Raw genomic sequence first — 19,887 nt, forward strand, 5'->3', positions numbered from 1 at the left:
AGTTCATAAGCTCTAAGGAGAAAATTGAACTTTCTTCTATTAAGGTAGGGTTATGGACTGTGGGGTGTGAACACCCGTTGCAGTGCGAGTGAGCTGTGTTTAAAGGGATTATTTCAGTACGGTCAGAGCTTTGCCTGTGGGAACCTAGAGTTCACTTTTTTGGCACCATCTTCGTAGCAGTGTTGCTTTTTTTTCCTTCTTTTCAGTTGCTTTTTTTCAGTTGCTTGCATTTTAGGCAAATTAAAGTGATGGAGAATTTCAAAGACAAGAAAATGAGATTCAGAATCCAAATTATCACAACAACATGTTAGTATTAACTTCCCTTTTTATTGAAATATGAAATTATGTCAGAGATAGTTGTACACTGCCACAGATAACAAACAAATGGGTAGCTGGAGTTTGGCTGTCTTTGTCTGTTGTTATGTCATTAGATCACATACTGTCTAATACACTGCACAATTTTATTCTTAAAGTACTACTAAGCTTTATTTTAGTCTTATGATCCCAAAATCTTCTCATGACAACTTCACTAAAGTGTATGCAGCTTTCCTCTAGGGCCATTCCAATCCGCTGGGAGATGGTAGGGATTGAATTACAGTGAGCTGTCTGATTTCTTACCTCGGGTGATGTTAAAAGTTGGGCAGTAATAACGAGATTAATTTCTACCTTTTCTGGTCAGAGCTGTGGCAGGCGTCAAGGATGAAATAGCTTGTCTCCTTTTGTAGAAGTAGATTCTTCAAGAATAAGAAATACGGGGGGGGGCGGGGGCATTGGTAAGTACTGTTACTATGTGCTGCACCTCTGCTCTGTGAAGTCTCTTGTTGATGCAGAACGTGGGGTGGGAGCGGAGGGTTTGTGTGTCGGTGTGTGTGAGAAGCTGCGCTGCCAGAGCAGAACCCATCAGCTGAACAACCCTAGGCCAGCCTGGCTGAGCAGGTCACCTCTGTTGCATTCAGAGCTGGACAGACGTGGCATGTCTCCCTAAGATGCTGTTCGGCTTGAGTTTTTAGTTTGGAGGAACCTTACTGTGCTGTATGCAGTAGTAGCTTTCTGGATGCGAGTTCCAGCTAGATACAAAGACGGTGTCAGCTGTCAGCAGAAATTGTTCGGTAAGCTCCCAGTGCCCACACAGGTGTGAATTCAGGGGAGAACAGGGTGGGGGCAGCTGTGGCCACAGCACCCTCTGCTGCCTCAGTGTCCAAGTGGAGGGTTACCGATGTGGGTTTGTTTTATGGAAAATTGCTTCTCTGAACACAGGCTATTTCCTTAGAGCACAAATTAAATTAGTGTAATGCCCTACGTTAATGTATATGGCATCTCAACACTGTGTGAAGAAAAATGATCGAAAAGCTAGTACAGGAGGATAGTTTCGGCCCAACCAAATAGTCCAAAGCATACAACGTTAAATGTTTCTCTATTAAGATTGTTGGGCAAAGGGGAGAAGTAGGTTCAGCTTACAGTTGGTCTTACTGTTTCAAGCTGCCAAAGGGAGTGAATTACTCTTTCTAGGTGTGTTTTTATTTGCTGTGGACAGCAGCTTGTCCGTGCTGTTTTATTTGGCTATCAGTGTTGTGGTTCTTACATATTTAGTTTGAGAACTGGAGTTGAAGGAGAGCTGTCTGTATTTTTCAGTAGGGTTGGAATGAGGGTTTTAATGAAGAAATGTGATGAGACACTACTGCCTACCCAAATTTTCAATTCATTTAATTTATTCTTAGTTAAGGGCACTGGATAAATGTGGTGTTTTAAGTGACCTCTTTCACTTGCTTCTCTTCTTCAGAGATCTCTGCATTACAGAAATGTGTTATGAATCAGATCACATTGTGTTTCTACTTTTGCAGTTAAAAATTTAAGCTAGGTTTTCTTGAACTACCTCACATGAACTTTCTACGTTTCTTAAGCAAGCAAAGCTAACCCTTGCTATTGGAACTACACTGAATGTGAATAGAAAAATACACTTCCTTTAGAAAATAGACCTATTGGCCAATGTTGGGACAGTATCAGTAAGTATGTTTCTTATATATTTCACGTAAGATGTTCATGTGTAATATATAGCTTGTGTACAATAATGTACATCTAGAATATTGTGTTAGCTGTAAATTGGTGGTTTTATTATTGTAGTCTGGTTTTGTAGGTAAAAATAGCTTACTAGTAATGTCAGCTCATCCTTTACATTTTACAAAAGGAATAATTCTTGGTAAGCTTTGCATACAGATGAATTACTTTTGTAGGCCCAATATCTAGTCTATTTTTGAGAGTTCTTTAGCTTTTATTACTAAAGTTGAGAAAAAAACCCCTAGTTATTGCGATCATTCCTTCTGCCCCCTTTGAAGTATATTCTTAATTTTATTTTGTCCCAAGAAATATGAAGAGGAAGATACACCATTAAAAATACTGGGGAAAATTGTAATTTATTTTTTTTCTCTTCCTCACATTTGATACCTTTTCCTGCTTTTCCTTTATTCCCTCCAAATAAGCTGTTGGTGGGGCATTACTGAGAACATTGTGGTTTTTTTACTCATTCATGCCATAGGTCATTACATGTGCACCACTGGAATGTATACATTGTTATATAGTATGTCAATTGGTTATAATGATATTTTAAATAAAAAAGAAAAAAAAAAGTTTGACCACTATGCATTTAGTGTTTCTTCATAGCTAGGTTGGAATGGATTTCATAATAAGGCTGCAGTTGGAGTCTTATTAGTATCAGTCCTGTCCTGCGAATTCAGGTTTTTTAATGGTACTTAAAAGTCCTGTCTTGTGTGTGAGCTCATGTGTGGGCCAAGTGACGTTTCTTCCATTTCTCCTTTCCATGGGCTTTGGATCTGCCACAGGCTGTTAATACCAAGTGTGTTTCCGACCGCTGGGAATTTATTCTTGCTTCCTTGCTGCCAACTCTAGCCGCTGCTTTTCCTGGAAATACAGCTGCTGTGACCCTGTGTTGCAGGAGGTAAGCAGTGGGCCAACCAGTGTATGAAAGGAGGGGCCAGTCCCTGTGCCCTCAGGAAAATCTTTCTCAAAACTGAGTCTGAGGGGCCTAAAGGACTGGACTGCCAAAGAGCTCTTCCTGGATTGGTAACTTAGGTGCCGGGAGCACTTGCTGCACTGGCGCCTCTGCCCTGGGGCTGAATCTTAATGTAATGCATTTCACTGCCTTCATTTCCAGCAGGGTCTCAGCATTTCTTTAAACAAACACTCAGGATGCCCTTGAGTTGTGTTTGTCTGCGTGCTGCTGCGTTGTATTTGTGTACGGTTTTAAGGGAAAGGTAGCGTGACCATGGCCAGTACCGTGCAGCCTGCTTTGTTTCTCTGGACCAGCTCTTTGTGGGGTGCTCTTCTAGGAATGAGGTGAGGCTCGGAAATGCTCTTTTTTTATTTACATATGTTAGCATGAAGTGCAGCTGCTTCCAAGTAATGTATTGATACTAGAGCAAGCCCTGAGGCCGTCTTAGCTCTACCAGGGCTTTGTCTGTGGGCAACTTAGGCCCAGAACTGAAATATTCCATAGTGCTGCTGGCTTGCATGGAAACTGCTAGCAAATGAGGATAATTCAATAAGCTATCAATCATTACTAATTTTCTTTTTCATGTTAGAAATGCCATGGAGACTTACAGCAGTTTTTTGTTATGCTGCAATGCTGCTGTTTGGCTTCAGATATTATTTTGAAGCATATGCTTGTGTTGGGTTTCATTCACTGAATTTTTTTTTTACACTTTTTTGCCTGCATAATACTGGAAGGGAATGGTCCAGGCTGGGAGGATTGCACAGGTAAGGCTATGGTAAAAATGTATCTACCTGCTTCCAGGAGCCTTTGTCATGTCTTAATACTAACGAACCTGTATCTTGTAAATGCTTGCTAAGAAAACTGGCACTATAAACTGGGGGCTGTAATGAATAAAAAGTCTGCAAAATAAGGAGTGTTCTCTGAGATCTGTGAAGTTGGCAAAGGAAGCAGTGGGAAACAGAGTACAGAAACAGGAGTTGAAGCTAGGAACGTGTCTCGTCTTCCTCAGATAAGGGCATAGTGTTCCCTGAGGTGGTGTAGGACAGCACAAGTGTGTTGCAATTTATTGTGTAATTGTACATGATGGAAAATGAACATTATGCTCTCATTGCTAAGCTTTAGAATTAATATCCTACCGTGGTGCATTTTAGCATGAAGTGGGTAGTTTGCAGCTTCTTGCAGGCTTTGTTTACTGCAGTGGATCATGTTCAAAAGGACCTGAAATGTATTCCTCGTGAACGAGAGGAATAGTGTTGCTGGAGCACAACAGTCAACCAGGAAATGGTTAATTCTGTTAGTTGGTTTGAATTCTATTAGTTGGATTGAATGAAGGATCACTAATTTGTGATACTGAAAAAGGAAGAAATAATTTTATCCTGGATGGCAGATTAAGATTATGTAGTGCTACATAGCTGACAGATGATCCTGTCCAGCAGCTGAAGACTTGGGGTAGGTGGGTTTGTTCCGTAGTTCTGCTATATGTAGCAGTAACCTAAGTTTAAATACTTACTGTAGAATTCCAGCTGCATTTGATTTCATTGAGAGTTAGCCAGTTGTCCTGTTTAGTGCTTGTCTTGTGTCTATGTTTTTAAGGCTCCCAGTCAGCATGGCTCAGTTCTTCAGCTTGTAGGTGTGCTAGAACTGAAGGGAGTGGTCTGCACTTGATCCGTACAGGAGAGAATGCGTTGTAAAGCATCTGAGAGGTGTGGGCTGTTGGGAAGGATACAGTGAAGGAAAGGTACCCGTGTTGGGGGAAGGAATAAAAGAGGGCATTAAAATAACCTGGTTGCTACTACTACTTGGATTGAATGCCTTAGTAGAAACTTTCTTTTTACCAGTCCTGATGTTCTAATTGCAGAGAATTACTTACAGTCCAGTTCAGGCCCCTCTAATATTCAGGTTTATTTTGTGATGACTGGCAGGGTGTTTGATGCCACCTAACACACTATGCATTTGCAGCTCCAAATCATTGTTACAACAGTTGCTTCTCCCATTATGCATTTTAATGCTGCTGTTTTAAACAGGCCATCATATTCCTTGCAGGATCAGTTGTGACTATCAGTAATAATACAAGGTGGAGGTGGTGGAAAAAAGGGGTGAGGGTGATGCTAGTGCCTGCAGGTGGCAGGCAGCTCCTGCTGAACACTGCGTGCCTGCCACACTGCCTCACACCAGGAATAGTAAGGGATCCAGTGCAGCTGGAGAGAAGGGAAGATGTTTTGAAAAAACTGAATTAACCTATCCACATGAACTACTTTACCACCTTGCTTGACATGTCTTAACCAGGAAGGATTAAGTTAAAATGTTTCTTTTTGCTCACTTCAAATGGTTTACATTTCTATAGGAAGGAGAAGCGTTACAGTGAGGTAAAAACAAGTGAACTTCTAGATGGTTAAATAATGAAATACCTGGACATCTGTGAGGTGATGAGGAGAAGGTCAATACCAAAAGGTGTACTATCTGCTGGTACATTGAAAAGCCCATTCTAAGGTTATTTCCAAACAGCGAGTTCTTCTCTAGTAAGAAAAGACAGATTCAGGTAATTTTTTGAAAATACTTGAAGCAGGCACCTTCACTACCCTCTATACTTTCCCTTTAGCCAGTTCATGTTGTCATGGCACTTTTCCGTTAAAAATCTTTCAAAGATAGGTGCCAAGAAAGAGGGGGCCGTACATGAGTGCCGGGCTGAATCTGGTGAAACAACTTTCTGTGTGCAGGCTCCATGGATGTTACACAGAACTTCTCAGAGCAGTCCCTTGAAGGGGGTAATTCAGCCCTGGCAGCTAGTTACCAGAAATTGCAACTTCATTCTAATGATTTTTTTTAGTAGAAGTAATGAACTTAGGCTGGTGGCTTGTTTGCGGTACTTGGGCTGCCCCCTCACCTCCCTGTGAACTAACAAAAAAAATAATCAATTGGCATCATGAGAAGTGGTACAAGGCAGCTAAGTATAAACTGTCTGGGAAAGGTTAAAGATAGATTCCCTAGCATTCCACCCCACCAGCTGCACTGATTTCTCTTACCGTAGGTTTTGCTATTAAAGTTTTATAGATAAAAAACACTCAGCAGGTGGATGCATTCTGATGATAAGAATCTTTCTTCTCCTACCTTGATGTCGGATTGAGTACATATCAACTCACAAGACTTTTTCTTGCAGGTAGTACTGCTCTGATTTTGGCTCAACCCCACCCCCAATATCTAGAGCAAAATTTGTATATTTACAGTTCTATGGAGTTTATGTGGCCAATCTGATTATACAGTTTAATAAGTTGCATCTTTGTGAAACACAGGAACTATTTGGTGGGTCAGGGACAATTCTAGTGAATTTTCAAGATTTTGGTACCTTCAGCTCATTTGTAGACTTCGTTTTCACATTATCTTCATAAAATAATGCAACTTTACAGAATAAGAAATTTGGGTAAAATTATGTAGGAAGTGGGGAGAAAAAACACCTCATTAAATCCATATGGCAAACCACACTGAATATGGTGACACACTGGAACCGCCGCCTTCCCAAGCACAAGTGTGGAGGCCCTCAGCTCCAGGCTCAGCCTGTTCATGGGTTCTGGCCGTCCCACCTACCTTGCAGGACTTCCACTGTCCTTGTGCCGGTGAAAGATGGTGCAGTAAGTCCAAAGGTGGCAGCGGTACAGCTATGGATAATGGTATCTTTTGATTTGTGGATAAAAAGGGTGCCCACTGTTTCTTGGTAATCTGACATCTAAACTTTGAAGCATTATGTTTAGCAGTCTTTCCCAGCTGGCCCAAATACCACAGCACATGTAAAGACAACAGAGCAAGTGTCACTGTAGAATTACTCATGATACATGAGTATACAAGAACAAAATGTGCATTTTCACTGGTTTTGTCAGAATTAGAATTTTCCATACTGTACCATTAGCTTGTTTTACTTGGGGACTTTAGCAGTCTGACTCCCAACAGTTAAACATCCTAACGTTGAAAAAAATTCTTCCATTTCCTTCTGCAGGAGGTGATTTCTCTTCTCAGCATCTTCACGAGCACGTTCAGAATTCCTCAGCTTTATCTCCAGCATTGTGTATTTCTTTCGTTCTTGGTCCAGTTCTTCTTCTAACCTAACCACTTGTTTCCTCAGGTCTGCACTTGTTTCTTCAATTCTTAAAACCAAAGAAGAGAAGGAAGGGGAAAAAAAGAGGGTTTTTTTTAAGTGGCTGGATAAGTACTGCTGATAGCTATCATAGATATAAGCTGTTCCACTTAGCGCTAAAATATCTCCATTCTAAGAGAAAGTTTTAGAGGAAGGCACTAATAGCAGTGTCATTAATATTGAGTTTAAGGACAGAGACTCCTTGGAAGCTGAAGCCTCCTCTGTTTGTATCTTGAGAGAATATGCTCAAGTGTTAAACAGTGCTTACTCTGGGGCAACAGACTGAATATCTGAGTAGATGTATTCTCAGTAAGGCTGAGTTCAAATATGTAATTCCAAAATAATCTTCTAACCTCTGTTTTCATCCTGATACTGTGTTTCCTGTGTGGAGATCCAATACAGAGAAAAACGTCCTCGGAGCTTAGGTAGGCATGAGGTCTCAGTCCTTCCTTTACCATCCATTTTACAGTATTTTCTGTAAAGGTCCCCCACTGACTGATGGGGGAATAAAATTTTTTCATACTGTACAAGATTTTACAAAAAACAGTATTTCATATGAGGAAGAATCTGAAGAACAAATCTTAAATGTAAGTTGGCACAAAGCTCTAATGCAAGACTTAGAACTTTTCACTAAGGACGTCAGAGAACAAAGTTCATATTTTTTTGGTTTAAAACAAGTGCCAAAGGCACATCACTTGCTGTCCTGATTGTAAGACAGGAGTAGTGGTGTTAATACACAGGAGACAGTATAATCCAGACAGGAATTTCTGGTCACTGGAATATGATTGTAAAACTTAGGCTTTTCCTAGGAAAAATGTCTACCCTATAACTTGGGGGGGGGGGGAACAAAAAACCCAAACAAAACCCAAAAAGATACCACCCCACCTCTTCAGTTCATTGATCGGTATAATACCCAACGGTGAAGCTAGGGTGCCTGGCTTCCCACTGAAACTGTGAATAGGTTGGTTTTAGACAAAGTAAACGACAGTCAAGAAGGGCATGCTACAGACTCAACAAAACAACAAAGGATCTTTGTGACAGTACCAGAAGTGTCTACATTCCATTTTGTGACCACCAAGAGGCAATTATGCAGGCAATGCAGTGCATCCCCTTAAACTTCCTTCACACACGGCTAAGGGTGGCAACGTGAACATTGTGACAACTTTCTAAGCTGTTGGGAAAGTCACATACAGGCATGCTGGTCAAGTCTGGCAGACCACCTGCTGCACGGATAAGCGAACAGAAATGTATACTGTGTCTGCAAAAAACTGCCCATCCTGATGAAGACAGACATTCATCGCCCAGGTAGCAGCTGTCTTCTGTAATAGAAGAGGACTCTCCTGAAGCTAGGATGCTTCCTTATGCACCCCCTTTATAACATTTCTGTTAGATCCTACAGCACAGAGCTACCAATTAAATTTTTCCACCACGAAGTTAAGGGGTCAGCTACAGAAGCCTAGACTAGCTGTCCATGTTCTTAAGTTACGTAGGGTCACAATACTTAACTTACTGTGTTTCTACATACACAACATAATAGTTGTCTCCAAGATACTTCCAGTTTCTTGAGATTCCAAGGTGGTAAACATGGATTACTGAAACTCAACAGAGAATGCCTGATAATTATACTAACCTCGAGGGAGAAAATGCTCTGGAACAGGCTGGTTACAGGAAGGCCATAAAACTTGCCTCCCTCTGACTAAGAGAGAGAAAATGGGCAGTTGATGATGATAAATAACAGCTTCTCCATCAGCAAGTGTTCCTTACCTCTGCCCCAGGCAGGTACTGACTCTGCTTTCCCTCCACTTATATAAGTGCCAACAAAAAGCTTATTTTCTTTCATTAAATCATGCCCTGTTACACACACAACGTTCTGCAAGCCACACAAGCACACACACAATTGTAAAGGAACTAATTATTACTTATGGGGACTAAATTATCTTCAATAAAATAAAGCTAGTGAGGCATCCCAAAGTTTCCCTGCTAAGCAGCCTTCCTTCTTTGCTAGTTAGCTCCTGTCTTTCCACAGGAGCGGGCTTTCATGCAGTTTCAAAAGGAACATATTTTTGCACATGTAAATTGCTGCAGATATAGTAAAAACATTGCAAAATTTTTGAGAGTTGAAAAACTTGGCTTGAAATTCTTAGACTTGACAGCAAGATCCTTCAGGCTGTAATCCTGAGCAGCTGGAGTCATCCTCTTTAATACAAAAAGGCAGTGATTGCATCTTGCCTGGTTTTATGAAACTATTAGTTCATTAGGCATTTTCCTTTTAGCTGCTTTGCCCTGTGAGACCTGGCCAAGTTATAGTCCTCCCCTCCAGCCACAGTGCACTCTGCCCCGTCCTCCTGAGGGGGAGCAGCAGGTGTTAGAGCTGAAGCAGCTGGAACTGCTCAACAGCTGGAACAAAGAACAGTCTTCCTGGATGCCCCTGGTGTCAACAGCTGAAGGCCCCATTGGAACAGTTTTACTGGTAAGAGACGGAAAGTCATCTTTTGCCCCAGGCAACAGGTAAAATGTGCACATACACATTTCCAAGTTTTGCAGCCTACTCTCCTTCCTGTTTATTGCTCTGTATCCCCGCAACAAGGCTTGCCAGGGCAGCTCCACAGAATTAAGTGCAAGGTACATACCCTCATTTCCCTCCCATTCTGCATCAGTAGGGCATTTAAAAAAAAAAAAACAATAAGCCATGAGCTATCATCCTTATTCACATTATTTTCAATCACACCATGCTAGCAACTGGTGGTATTATCAGCTGTTCTACCTGGAAGACAACAAGGCGAGGGTAAGCTTTTCTCCCACTCTGTGGTGTTAGGTGGGAGAACTGAAACTGCAGCGTGGCCTGATTCTCCTTCCAGCATCACATACCAAGGTGTTACAACGCAAGAGCCAGAAAAGCTGCAGAGGCTGGCAAGACACCACCGTAGGAAATCGTAAAATAAAGCAGGAAGGCAGCAAGTGAAATTCCTACCTTAACAGCTGGCCCACTGGAAGAGATCACAGTTCAGATACATGTTTCAGAAATTACTTCTAACAAGAACAAAAGAGGCAACAAACATAGCCTAAAGCTGCACTATACAATCCCTATGAACACTCACATGTGCTTCCAGGACCATCTTTGGGAGACTGGAAATTGAGGCATGTAAACGCTACCGAAGTTTTAACAAGGGAAGGAGTATTAACGCCTTAACACACAAAGCTGAGAACTCAACTGTTGGTAGGAAATGAGACTACAGCCCTTCTTCAGGGCAAAGTACAGTGCTGCAGAGCCCAGGCCAGATTCTTCTGTATTACTGTATGGTGTGCAGTTTTGCATATGGCTGTATATTAAAACATATTTAATTCATTTAAGCAACAATATTTCATGTGCATATTTCCCTGAGTACTTGCCTGAAAGTCATTCTATTGAGCGCTTACACTCATAAAACCTGGTACAATAACACACAAATTAATAAATAGAACTTTCTAGTTATTAATACTTGATACAGCCCCTGCCCTCACCCGCATCCCTTCTGAAAACTGGGAAGGATTTGTCTAAGCACAAATCTAAAGCACAGCACCGGCAGTTGCAGTTGTGCATTAAACATCAGAGTGAGCAAAGAACTGCAAAGTTCATGTATCTGCTGTACAAGCAGCACCTCACTGCTGCTGTGTGCCAGCAGCTGGCCATATAAGCAAGGGGCCACTACAGGTACATCAAAAATCAAAAGCAAGATTTCTAGACAAGTTCAACACAAAAGGGCTGCTGAAAAAGGTATAGTGACATGCTGTCCCAACACCACCACACATACACACATCCCCCCAAATCACCTCAAAATCAGTTTCCTGAAGAACAAGAAGCCCTTGGTTTCAGACTGATTTGGTACAAAACTCCACACCCGCACAGACCATCAGAGTTCCTTGGTAGGGCTTGACCACCCTGGGTCACAATCCCTCCCTCCAAGATGTTAAGATGTTTGCTTTGAGGGCACTAAAATCATACCAGGGTATTGCCTGTGCAGTTCTGATTTCCAGTGAAAACACCGAAAGTGAAATACTGGAATTCCCAGTGTGACAGAAATCCCGGGTTTTTTTATCCTCTCTTAGGTCAGAGAGAGTAAAGTTAGATTCAGAGAGCAGTGAGAAAAGAGCAGAACCAAACCTGCTGTCTCCCAAACCCCAGGTCTGAGAACCTGATACGCTGAGTAGCCCACACCCGCATTCAAACAGGGGTAATGCTCAGGCAACTTCCTTGTCCCCCCTGCAGGTGACATTACCTTTTGATACTAGTTTCATACTCAGTCCTCTGTTTGCTCAGTTCTGTCTTTAGCTCCACCACCAAGCTCTGTAGGGCCCTAGAGCATTTGACAGAGTCTCTGGAAGCTGCAGCCAGGATGCTCTGTTCACTGCTGCTGCTGCTGCAGGCTTCAAGCCTGTCAGTGCTGTTCTCCAGGTCTGCAGTCTTGACCTCACCCTGAGACAGCGAGCCCTGAGTCATCCACTCGGTTTTGAGAGAGCTTAAAGCAGAAGAGTCACTGGCCCGGCAGGCTGGGCAGCTGCTGACCGAGTCCAGCACAGAGATTTCACATGATGATGTGGACCATGTGGTGCTGGCCATACTGTGTGTGCTAAGGGAGAGGCTGGACGAAGGGACGTTGTCGTAAGTAGAGAGTCTCTGGGAAGAACACGAGTCTTTAACTCGTTCCCCAGAGGCTGTCCGGCGATGGCCCCGGAGAGAGTACAATCCATTCATCAACCAGTTCCCGCTGGAGGAGAGGTTGGGGATATCTAAGGATGAGCTGCCCAGCTTTGGACTCACAGACCGTGCTCCCTGCTGGCGGAAGGAGTATTTCCACGGAGGCAGCGTCTGCCCTCTCTTGTTGGGGCCGGTGGCAGGCTGAGTCAATTTGCCACTGTGTTCTGAGGGAGCATTTTTCACCACAGGTCCAGGAGTGGCTTCTAGTGACACAGCATTGCTAGAAGGCAAATCGGCGGGGCTGGGAATGCTGTTCTCCGACCTGCCGTCCTCCCCATCCTCCTCGGAGATCCACTCCACAGTGCTGCGTTGGCGCACAGGCCTGATTTCTAGCTGGCTCCCAGGCACATCTGCCTGAGGAACAGCAAAGATTCGCCCCTGTTCGCTTATCAACACGGTCATCAGGTGCTGAACTAGTGAGGTACCTGTGGGGAGAAAACAAAGGCAAGCAGCTGATGAGACGTGGAAGACCTCAGCCACTCACCCCCTGGCCTGTGAGGTGCCACATGAGCTCCTTGTGAGGGGGCCTCCGTGACCACCATGTGCTGCACAAACAACTGCTCTGGGCCTTTCTGTACAGGACTGCCAGAGACAGGAATTGTTCCCTTTGCTGCACATGCGGGACTGAAGGATGCAGTTGTCAGTCCAGCTCATGATCACTAGCAATGATTAACAGATTGGCTTGCTTAAGGACACCTTTGAGGATGACAGAGGAGGAGGACACCTGAGAAGAAGGGCATGACTGTACCACACCAGGCCATGGGGTTTAGAGCCAGCATCAGTCTCAGTGTTTGCATCCCTGCAGGACAGCATAGTCCTGTGCTGAGACGCATGCCGTACCTGATCACACTATGCTATTTTCTGGGATGGAGCACCTCTCTGTCAAGCTTCCAAAACCAGCAGGTTTCACCAACTATGTTGCACCCAGTTTCATAGTCTTAACAGGCCCAGAGCTATTGTTTACTGAAAAAACAGCAATTTCAGCTCAGGCCTTCTGCTATAAGTGTATAGAGAAACTTGCAGAAAGTATGACATCTGTATCATACATGCACCTGCACAAAGTGTACAGCAAGTACAGAAACTACTTAAAATTATTTAAATCCACAGAAATGAGTTGCCATTGTTTTCCAGTTATGGGGTAGACCATTATGAACTAATTGAGAACACCACTTACCAAACCTAATACAAAGCACTTTCTGCAAAAGAGGAAAACTTTAAAAAGAGTGAATATGTAATTCTATCTTTAACTATTATCTGAGATAATAAGACCAAGATACACATCTTGGTCTTATTATTCAATAATTCAGGCTCCTATTTTGAAGATATTCAAAATAGGACCCTGAATTTAATAATGAGATTTTGGCCTGACAGTGAGAGGTACTGAGCTTGCCTATAACTTCTGTCTTATGTTTGCGGAAGCAGGGACAGAAATAAACCTCTCTGGAGATAAGGCCATTCGTAATAATTTAGCTGTCAAACTTCAGATGTTTCTATTTGAAATGCATGGGTTAAATTTGAAGAGAGATGTAATTAAAGTGGTTCTTGTTAAGAACTGGCAGCAGTATTTTTCTGTATCAGTTGATTTAGCAGGCCTATCTTACCCTGAAGCTAAAAAAATATGTACTGAGTCTTTCTACTTCTCCGTTATGTCTACTTAATCAATCTTCTGTCCTCAACTAACAATAAAAAAAAACCCACTGCAATTGCTGTTGCTTATGAGTATAATGATTAAGTCTAAAAATCCTGTCACTGGGATCCCCATTTTTCTACAATTCAGGTCTGTGGTAATACAGAATTCCAGGTCAGGTCACCATAGTATTTTTATATGATGGTTAGGAGAGACCATGAGACCACAGCATGTGGCACCTGTGCCACCTACACACAGTACAAGCACCGCTGCCATCAGCTGAACTGTCTGATGAAATGCCCGAGTCATCTGTACCAACTGACCAAAAAGCACGTGGTTGGCCAAGGTTGTAAGAGCCTTACCCACGCCGGCCAGCTGGCCACTAGGGGAAGTCACAGCATCACTCAACAGATGGAGGTTTCCGCTATGCCCACCTTTGAATAACCCAGCATCTGCTCCTGCACTCCCTTTTTCTCCTCCCCACAATTTTGTGCCTTCCCTTTTGTGTGAGGGTAAGGTCTCAAAGCTACCCTTAATAATAATGCCCATACCCTGTGGCAGGCTTCAAGACCTTGAACAACTATAGTACGTCAGGCCATACTCTGAAGTTGGCCTGTTACCTTACATTGAGTTGCCACCTGTGGGGCACACATCTGCAGTGCCTTTCAGAGGCCACCTGTGCAGAGCTAAAGGCACTGCTGCTCCTAAGGCGTGATAAGGCTCTTGTTCTGTGAAGGATTTTCATCACACAGAACACCACATCAGCTGTCCTCTACAGTCAGGGAGCAGTGACAGGTTCAAACATCCTGGGCACAGTATCTCCATCTATACCTAATGCTGGATGGATCCACCAATTCTTTTTGCAGGCTTGCCAGGGTCACACAAAATGGAATGCAAAGACCCTGCTAAAACTTGCACCAGAGTAGTGCTCCAGTGCCACAACTGGGAGAGGGGCTGTATCCCAGCCCTAGTGTCAGCCAGCCAGAGATCATCTCCTGGGCATTCCCTGACCCACACGGAGGTAAAAATTTTCAAGCTTCAGATTTTTACATCCAAAAGTAACAGTGATTTTCAACTTACTCTTTTAGTTCTGTGAAGTTCTGACCCATATGCAGCCTGCTTAGAAGACAGCACTTCTAAAGACATATAGTTATAGCCACTGTGACACAGCAAAAACTAGAGTACCTGCTTCATTGTGACCTGGATGTCCTTTACAGGTAGCTGTCTAACCACCGAAATGCACCAGTACTAAATGGTAGCAGTTTGGTAATTAAACATGATACTTCTGAAGAATATTTGAGCTTTCATTGCAGCAGTGGGTTCAAAAAGAGTTTCACATAACAACCTGCAACAGGGCACAGGGGTCTCCGTGTGGTGGAGAGGAGAGACACCCAGGCCAGCGGTGAGTGGGATAACAGAGGCCAGCCGGTACAGCCCCTCACAGGCACTGATGAAAGGGATTGCTTGACTTGTTGCTTACTGTGCAGTCAAGTGATACGGCTACCAATGAATGTATGCCTTTCAGAATGCTCTTACAGCCCCAAAACACAGGTGGTGTGTTACCTCACAAAAGTGGTACCTACCTTCCATCATAGTCACTGGATCTTCCATTTTGGGCCGTAATATATTTGGTCCAAATACTGTAGCCAGGTTCTGGACACTCATCTTGTTAATGCTGGAGTGAGCCTGAACTTCATCAAGGAACCTTGAAAAGCCCCCCCAGGAAAATCAAAGGAGAGGAGTAAGTCAGTCAATTCTCAGACTGTAGTCATTCTGAGGCAGGAACCGTTTTGTCCTATCTTTATACAATTCTGATACCTGAAATGCTTCTAGGGACTAACGCAGCTTACATAGTAAGTAATAACCCCAGGTCCCTCCTAGTGTATGAACAAGAGTGGACCGGATGGTTTCTGCCAAAAGTACCAGTCTACCAGGGATCCAGCCTTCAAATCGGTATGATAGAACAGACTTTCACATTTTTATAGGAATTCTCCAATTACACAGATTGACTTCTGCCAGTTTTCACTTACAGATATAAAAGAGGTAAAAAGACATTTCACTCATCTTCTTGTCCTAGAACTAGCAGCCTGTGGAAAGAGCTTTGTGGCTTGAATTAGCAAAATACAGGTAAAGAGGTAACCCAAATGCTTCTTGTGAATGCATCAGCTGGGCAAACACCAACACAAGAAAAGACTGTGCAAGCCAAAGGTAGCACATGAAAAAGTCCAGACAGACTGGCTATCTATATGTATGAGCTGGAAATCAGCAGGAAGTTTCTAACAGTTAATGTTCTGTAATTTGGAACAAACTCCCAGCAGGAGTTGTACTAAGAGAAAGGCTGTAACAAACACCTGAATAGCTTGTATCTAATTAGCCAAGTTGTAAAAAGGACTACATGACATGCAGACCTACAATAGCAGAAAATATAGGACTAGGTGGCCTCAAAAGTTAAGTGTACATTATTTCCTAAACTGTTGTTAATTTTTGGATGATTGGATGGGTTTTGGCAGCAGGAAAAAAAATTCCTTGTCATTCTGCACTACTTGGGAAATTTTTGAATGCTGCTACTTGCAGCTTGACTTTTCTAGGCATTCCCCTTTTTTTCTGTGGCTTTGTCCTGTGGCAGACAGTGTGCTGAGACCCAAGAATCCTCAATTCTCTTCACCAAGTCAGAAGCAAATTCTACTTGCTTTTCCTTTCCCCAGTTCTTCACTTAGAAACATGCGTATATTCCGCTGCCTCATTCATGTTCTGAGGTGCTCAGACATTAAAACAAAGGGCTATAGAAGCACATAGTGAAGCAAAATAAACGTTCTAAAGCATTCAAAAATACATTTAGGAAATGCTATCTGTGTGCACTTGGGATGGGTTTGACATGTCTTGAATAATTCATGGACTTCATATCGGTGTTTGTGTCTACTGCCTGCTCTAGAAGTGCAAATCCCACTGGTCATAAAGGGACTGACTACCACGGAGACTAGAATACAACATAAAGTTCACTACATTGTATCTAAGGTAACAGTCCCTTCCAGCTCCCAAAACACATTCCAGCCCACTTTGCAAAAACTGGGAGAGTCAGCAGAGAGATGAAGAGAGAGAAGGCTGCAGAGCCCCTGATGCTCCAAGAGGAAGCCACTCTCAATCCACTTCTAAACCTGAGCTGAGGACAGACTGGCTATTCTGACTGCATCTGCTACCCATCCTGTGTCATAAATCTTCCAAGTGTGCAGTACTTGTAAAAAATGCCTTTCTTTACTGGTTCTTTAAGTGCTTCTGAAATAATATATTAGTATCATTCATGCCTGCTGCCAAGGCTGTCGGTGACAGCAATTTGCTTGGCTGATGCTCTTGGACAGACCTTCAGGCAGGCTGCTCCTTCACCTCCACATGTTTTATAGAAGCAGTAACTTACATGTAAGTGATGTTTAAATATTCATACTTTCAGAGTATATTATTTGCATATAAGACTGAGCCTCACAAAACTTGGTGACTTTTCCAAGTGTTAATTAATTTCACTTACTTGCATATGTATTTGAGGAGGTTGTAGTTGGCTTGGGGCAAATTCTTCACCTGTTTAACCAGTTCCTGGGTACCCTGAGGAACAGAAAAAACAAGGAGAGCTATTAATATAAGTGATGCAAAGCAGACATGACTTTTTTCTTCAGTACTATGAAGTCCTCTTTCCAGAGTCAAAACTCTGAACAACAAATGATAACGTAAGGAGGCTTTGCTTTATAAAAGGTGTCATCCAGTGTGTTGTGCCTTACCAAAACCCCAATGTCCAGAACTTTATTCAGTTCTCAAATTGAGTGGAAATTCTCCTGTCAGCTTTAATGGTTGACGTAGAAGCCTTCAATTAGCAGGGCCTGCTAGCCTTCAAAGTCTGCCCACTGGCATTGGTATAAATGTACCAGCAAAGTGCCTTTTCAGCACCTGGCCTATTTGAAACATTGAGGCATTAAGTGTAGGATAAATACACTGCAGTAATGCTCAACTGAGCAGAAAAGAGTTTTTTCTTAAAAAGCAAAATGACATTCCAATTCAACTACCTCCTTTTAAACTACTTGCTTACATTTGCAGTCATTCTGACCTGTGACATACTTCCTCATAAAATTTCTGCCTTTACATTAAAAGGTAAGATGAGACATCTGCTAGAGGAATGACTTAAACCCTGAAGCTACTTAAATCACCTAATTAAAACTTCTGACTCAGAAGGCTATTGTCCGTCCACAGTCCCAAGCATCATTTGCTTGCTCTTGTCAATGCTGCAGTTGCCCTGGAGATTTGCTTATTTTTTAAGACAATTAAACCTTTTGTGGGAAAACAGATACCCAAGCACGTTTGGGAAGAGTGATAGCTGCTAACTAATGGGGGAGAAATTCCAGAAGCAACTGGTTCCAAGCCAAAGAAGTGCAGCTGAACATTCATTTCAAACTTTCCTTGATTTTTTAAGTGCTGTTAGGGAGGGAATTCTGTTGGCCACCCTTTTGCAAGATCTTCCCGATTTCTCTGGTCCACACAAGTCAGAAAGATCCAGAAAGCAGTCTGTATTCCTGCCTCCATCCTTAACATCCTAATGTATAGACACTTTTTTATTCTATATGTCCCAACGTAAAAAAAAAGCCCTCTAGTAAAACCCAGGCACTTAAGAAGAATTCTTAGAAGCACTAAGTCCTTTTTAATGCCTTAGCTTAAAGATTATGCTGATTTAACAGTGACAACAATGGAGACACTAAGAAAAGACCAGTCCCTTAAAAATCTCAATCTTCTTTTTAAACTTCTGAAAACTTTTGAATTAAGGTCATCTGCTGCTGATGTGAAGGTTAAGGTCAGTTGTTTAGGTCATCCAGCTTTCAAGTGAGGAGTTTGAACTAGAAATAGGTGAGCTAACAGACCTAATTCCCTCTTGAATTATGCTCTGTAACCCGATTTATTTCAAATACAGAAATCAGGATTATATTTTTGCACTGTATTTCAAGTGCTCTGAGTTAAAATACTATGGCTCCACTGGATGGAAGAAGGGGCTTTGGAACAGAAACTGCAGGCAGTTGTGACCAGCTGGAAACATAACATAAAGGTACAAGGTGCTACCTGAAACAAAAAAGGTTCTAAAAATTTATCATCCTTACTTTGTCATGAGGAATCACAAACGTGGTATTACACAGAGAGTATCTTCCTATTTGTCAAGGTGCAAACACTTGCCAGGTTAAAAAAAGCTCTCTACTGCTGCAGCAGCATCTGTCAGCTCTGCCACAGATCTGTACCACCAACCGCCTCACCAACAGGTGGCAGAAGGCTAAGCCTAGTTAACACCACAGCAGAAGTGTAAAGGAAAATGCAAGCTAGAAAACTGCTGCGTTATTAACAAATAGCACTGTTCATGCTTATGGCTGCAGCCTAGCAAGCAACAGAGGCTCTGCACTGTCATTCGTCATGGTATTTTGCAGTAATAACTCTTACCTCCTTGAAAATGCTGCATGTCTAATTTACCACAGAAGCGTGCTTTCCAAGGAATAATCCCAAACCCAAGGATTTTGCAATGTGTGTAACAGATCAGCACCAATTAGGAGCTTCTAGCTGAGCTGGAAAACCAGCAACAATTCAGATGCTCACCCAAATTCAGACCCTCTTTAAAAATTCAAAGCCCATATGCTTAGCCCACTGAACTACTGTGTGTATCTCTAGAGTACAGGCAGAGGTGGAGGCTAAAATACGACCATGTCAGGTCAGCTCAGACTCAAATGAATTTTTAGAGGTTTGAAGATCTGTCATTCATTCTTACTGTAAAATTGTTTTTCATTTTCAGTCCCTTCTCCTAACTAGTTGGGATCAGACTCAGATCTTTTTTAACACTGCAGTCCTGCTGAGATACCTGGAAGCCTCAGCACAACCCAAAGGCCTCTGTTATGTATCTGTTTGCATTCCCACACCAGAGATTACTTGGGTGCAGAATGAAGATGAACAGCAGTCTGAATGAAAATGGAAAGCCTAGGGCAGTGCTGAAGTATTTTTTGCTGCAGATGGAGATTAGGCCACGCTAACATCATAATAATTCCTGTCTATGGCCACAAAGAAGCAGCATAAAATGCCAACAATTTTATCTGAATGGCTATTTTGCCTTAAGCAATTCTGTTTTTATTGGGGGGGGGAGGCAGGTATACAAAACTAAAGAAAATTATATTTTGAGTCCAAGTCTCATTCAAAACTTCCAAGTGAAAAACAAAAACAAAATAGTACTTCAAATTACCATAATATTTTGTTTCCAAATACTTTTTCAAAATGAAACGTTTGATTTTGAAATTCCCTGCTTATCATTTTGTGCTAAAAAATTATGGTTTCAATGCAACCACATTTTTGAGTAGGGCTATTTTCTATGTGGGAGGTGAATCAGG

At 42.4% G+C, this 19,887-nt stretch overlaps 1 protein-coding gene across 16 annotated transcripts in view; it reads right to left on the minus strand.

The window, feature by feature from the left end:
* Window positions 1-307: 307 nt before the first annotated feature.
* ARHGAP22 (Rho GTPase activating protein 22) overlaps window positions 308-19,887 on the minus strand; it is a gene marked incomplete at its 5' end in the record, with an annotated part of 163,920 nt that continues 144,340 nt past the window's right edge. For 12 of the 16 annotated variants that reach the window (XM_080401590.1, XM_080401581.1, XM_080401591.1 and 9 more), the window contains 4 exons: window positions 308-7,143; window positions 11,390-12,293; window positions 15,079-15,200; window positions 17,016-17,089. In XM_080401590.1, the coding sequence (XP_080257716.1) occupies window positions 6,915-7,143; window positions 11,390-12,293; window positions 15,079-15,200; window positions 17,016-17,089 (1,329 nt within the window). In that variant the 3' untranslated portion in view covers window positions 308-6,914. The remainder of the gene's footprint in view (window positions 7,144-11,389; window positions 12,294-15,078; window positions 15,201-17,015; window positions 17,090-19,887) is intronic. The other 4 variants (XR_013930353.1, XR_013930354.1, XR_013930355.1 and 1 more) reach the window with 4 other exon arrangements.

This window comes from Falco punctatus, assembly GCF_963210335.1.
Source record: "Falco punctatus genome assembly, chromosome: 9".
NCBI lineage: Eukaryota > Metazoa > Chordata > Aves > Falconiformes > Falconidae > Falco > Falco punctatus.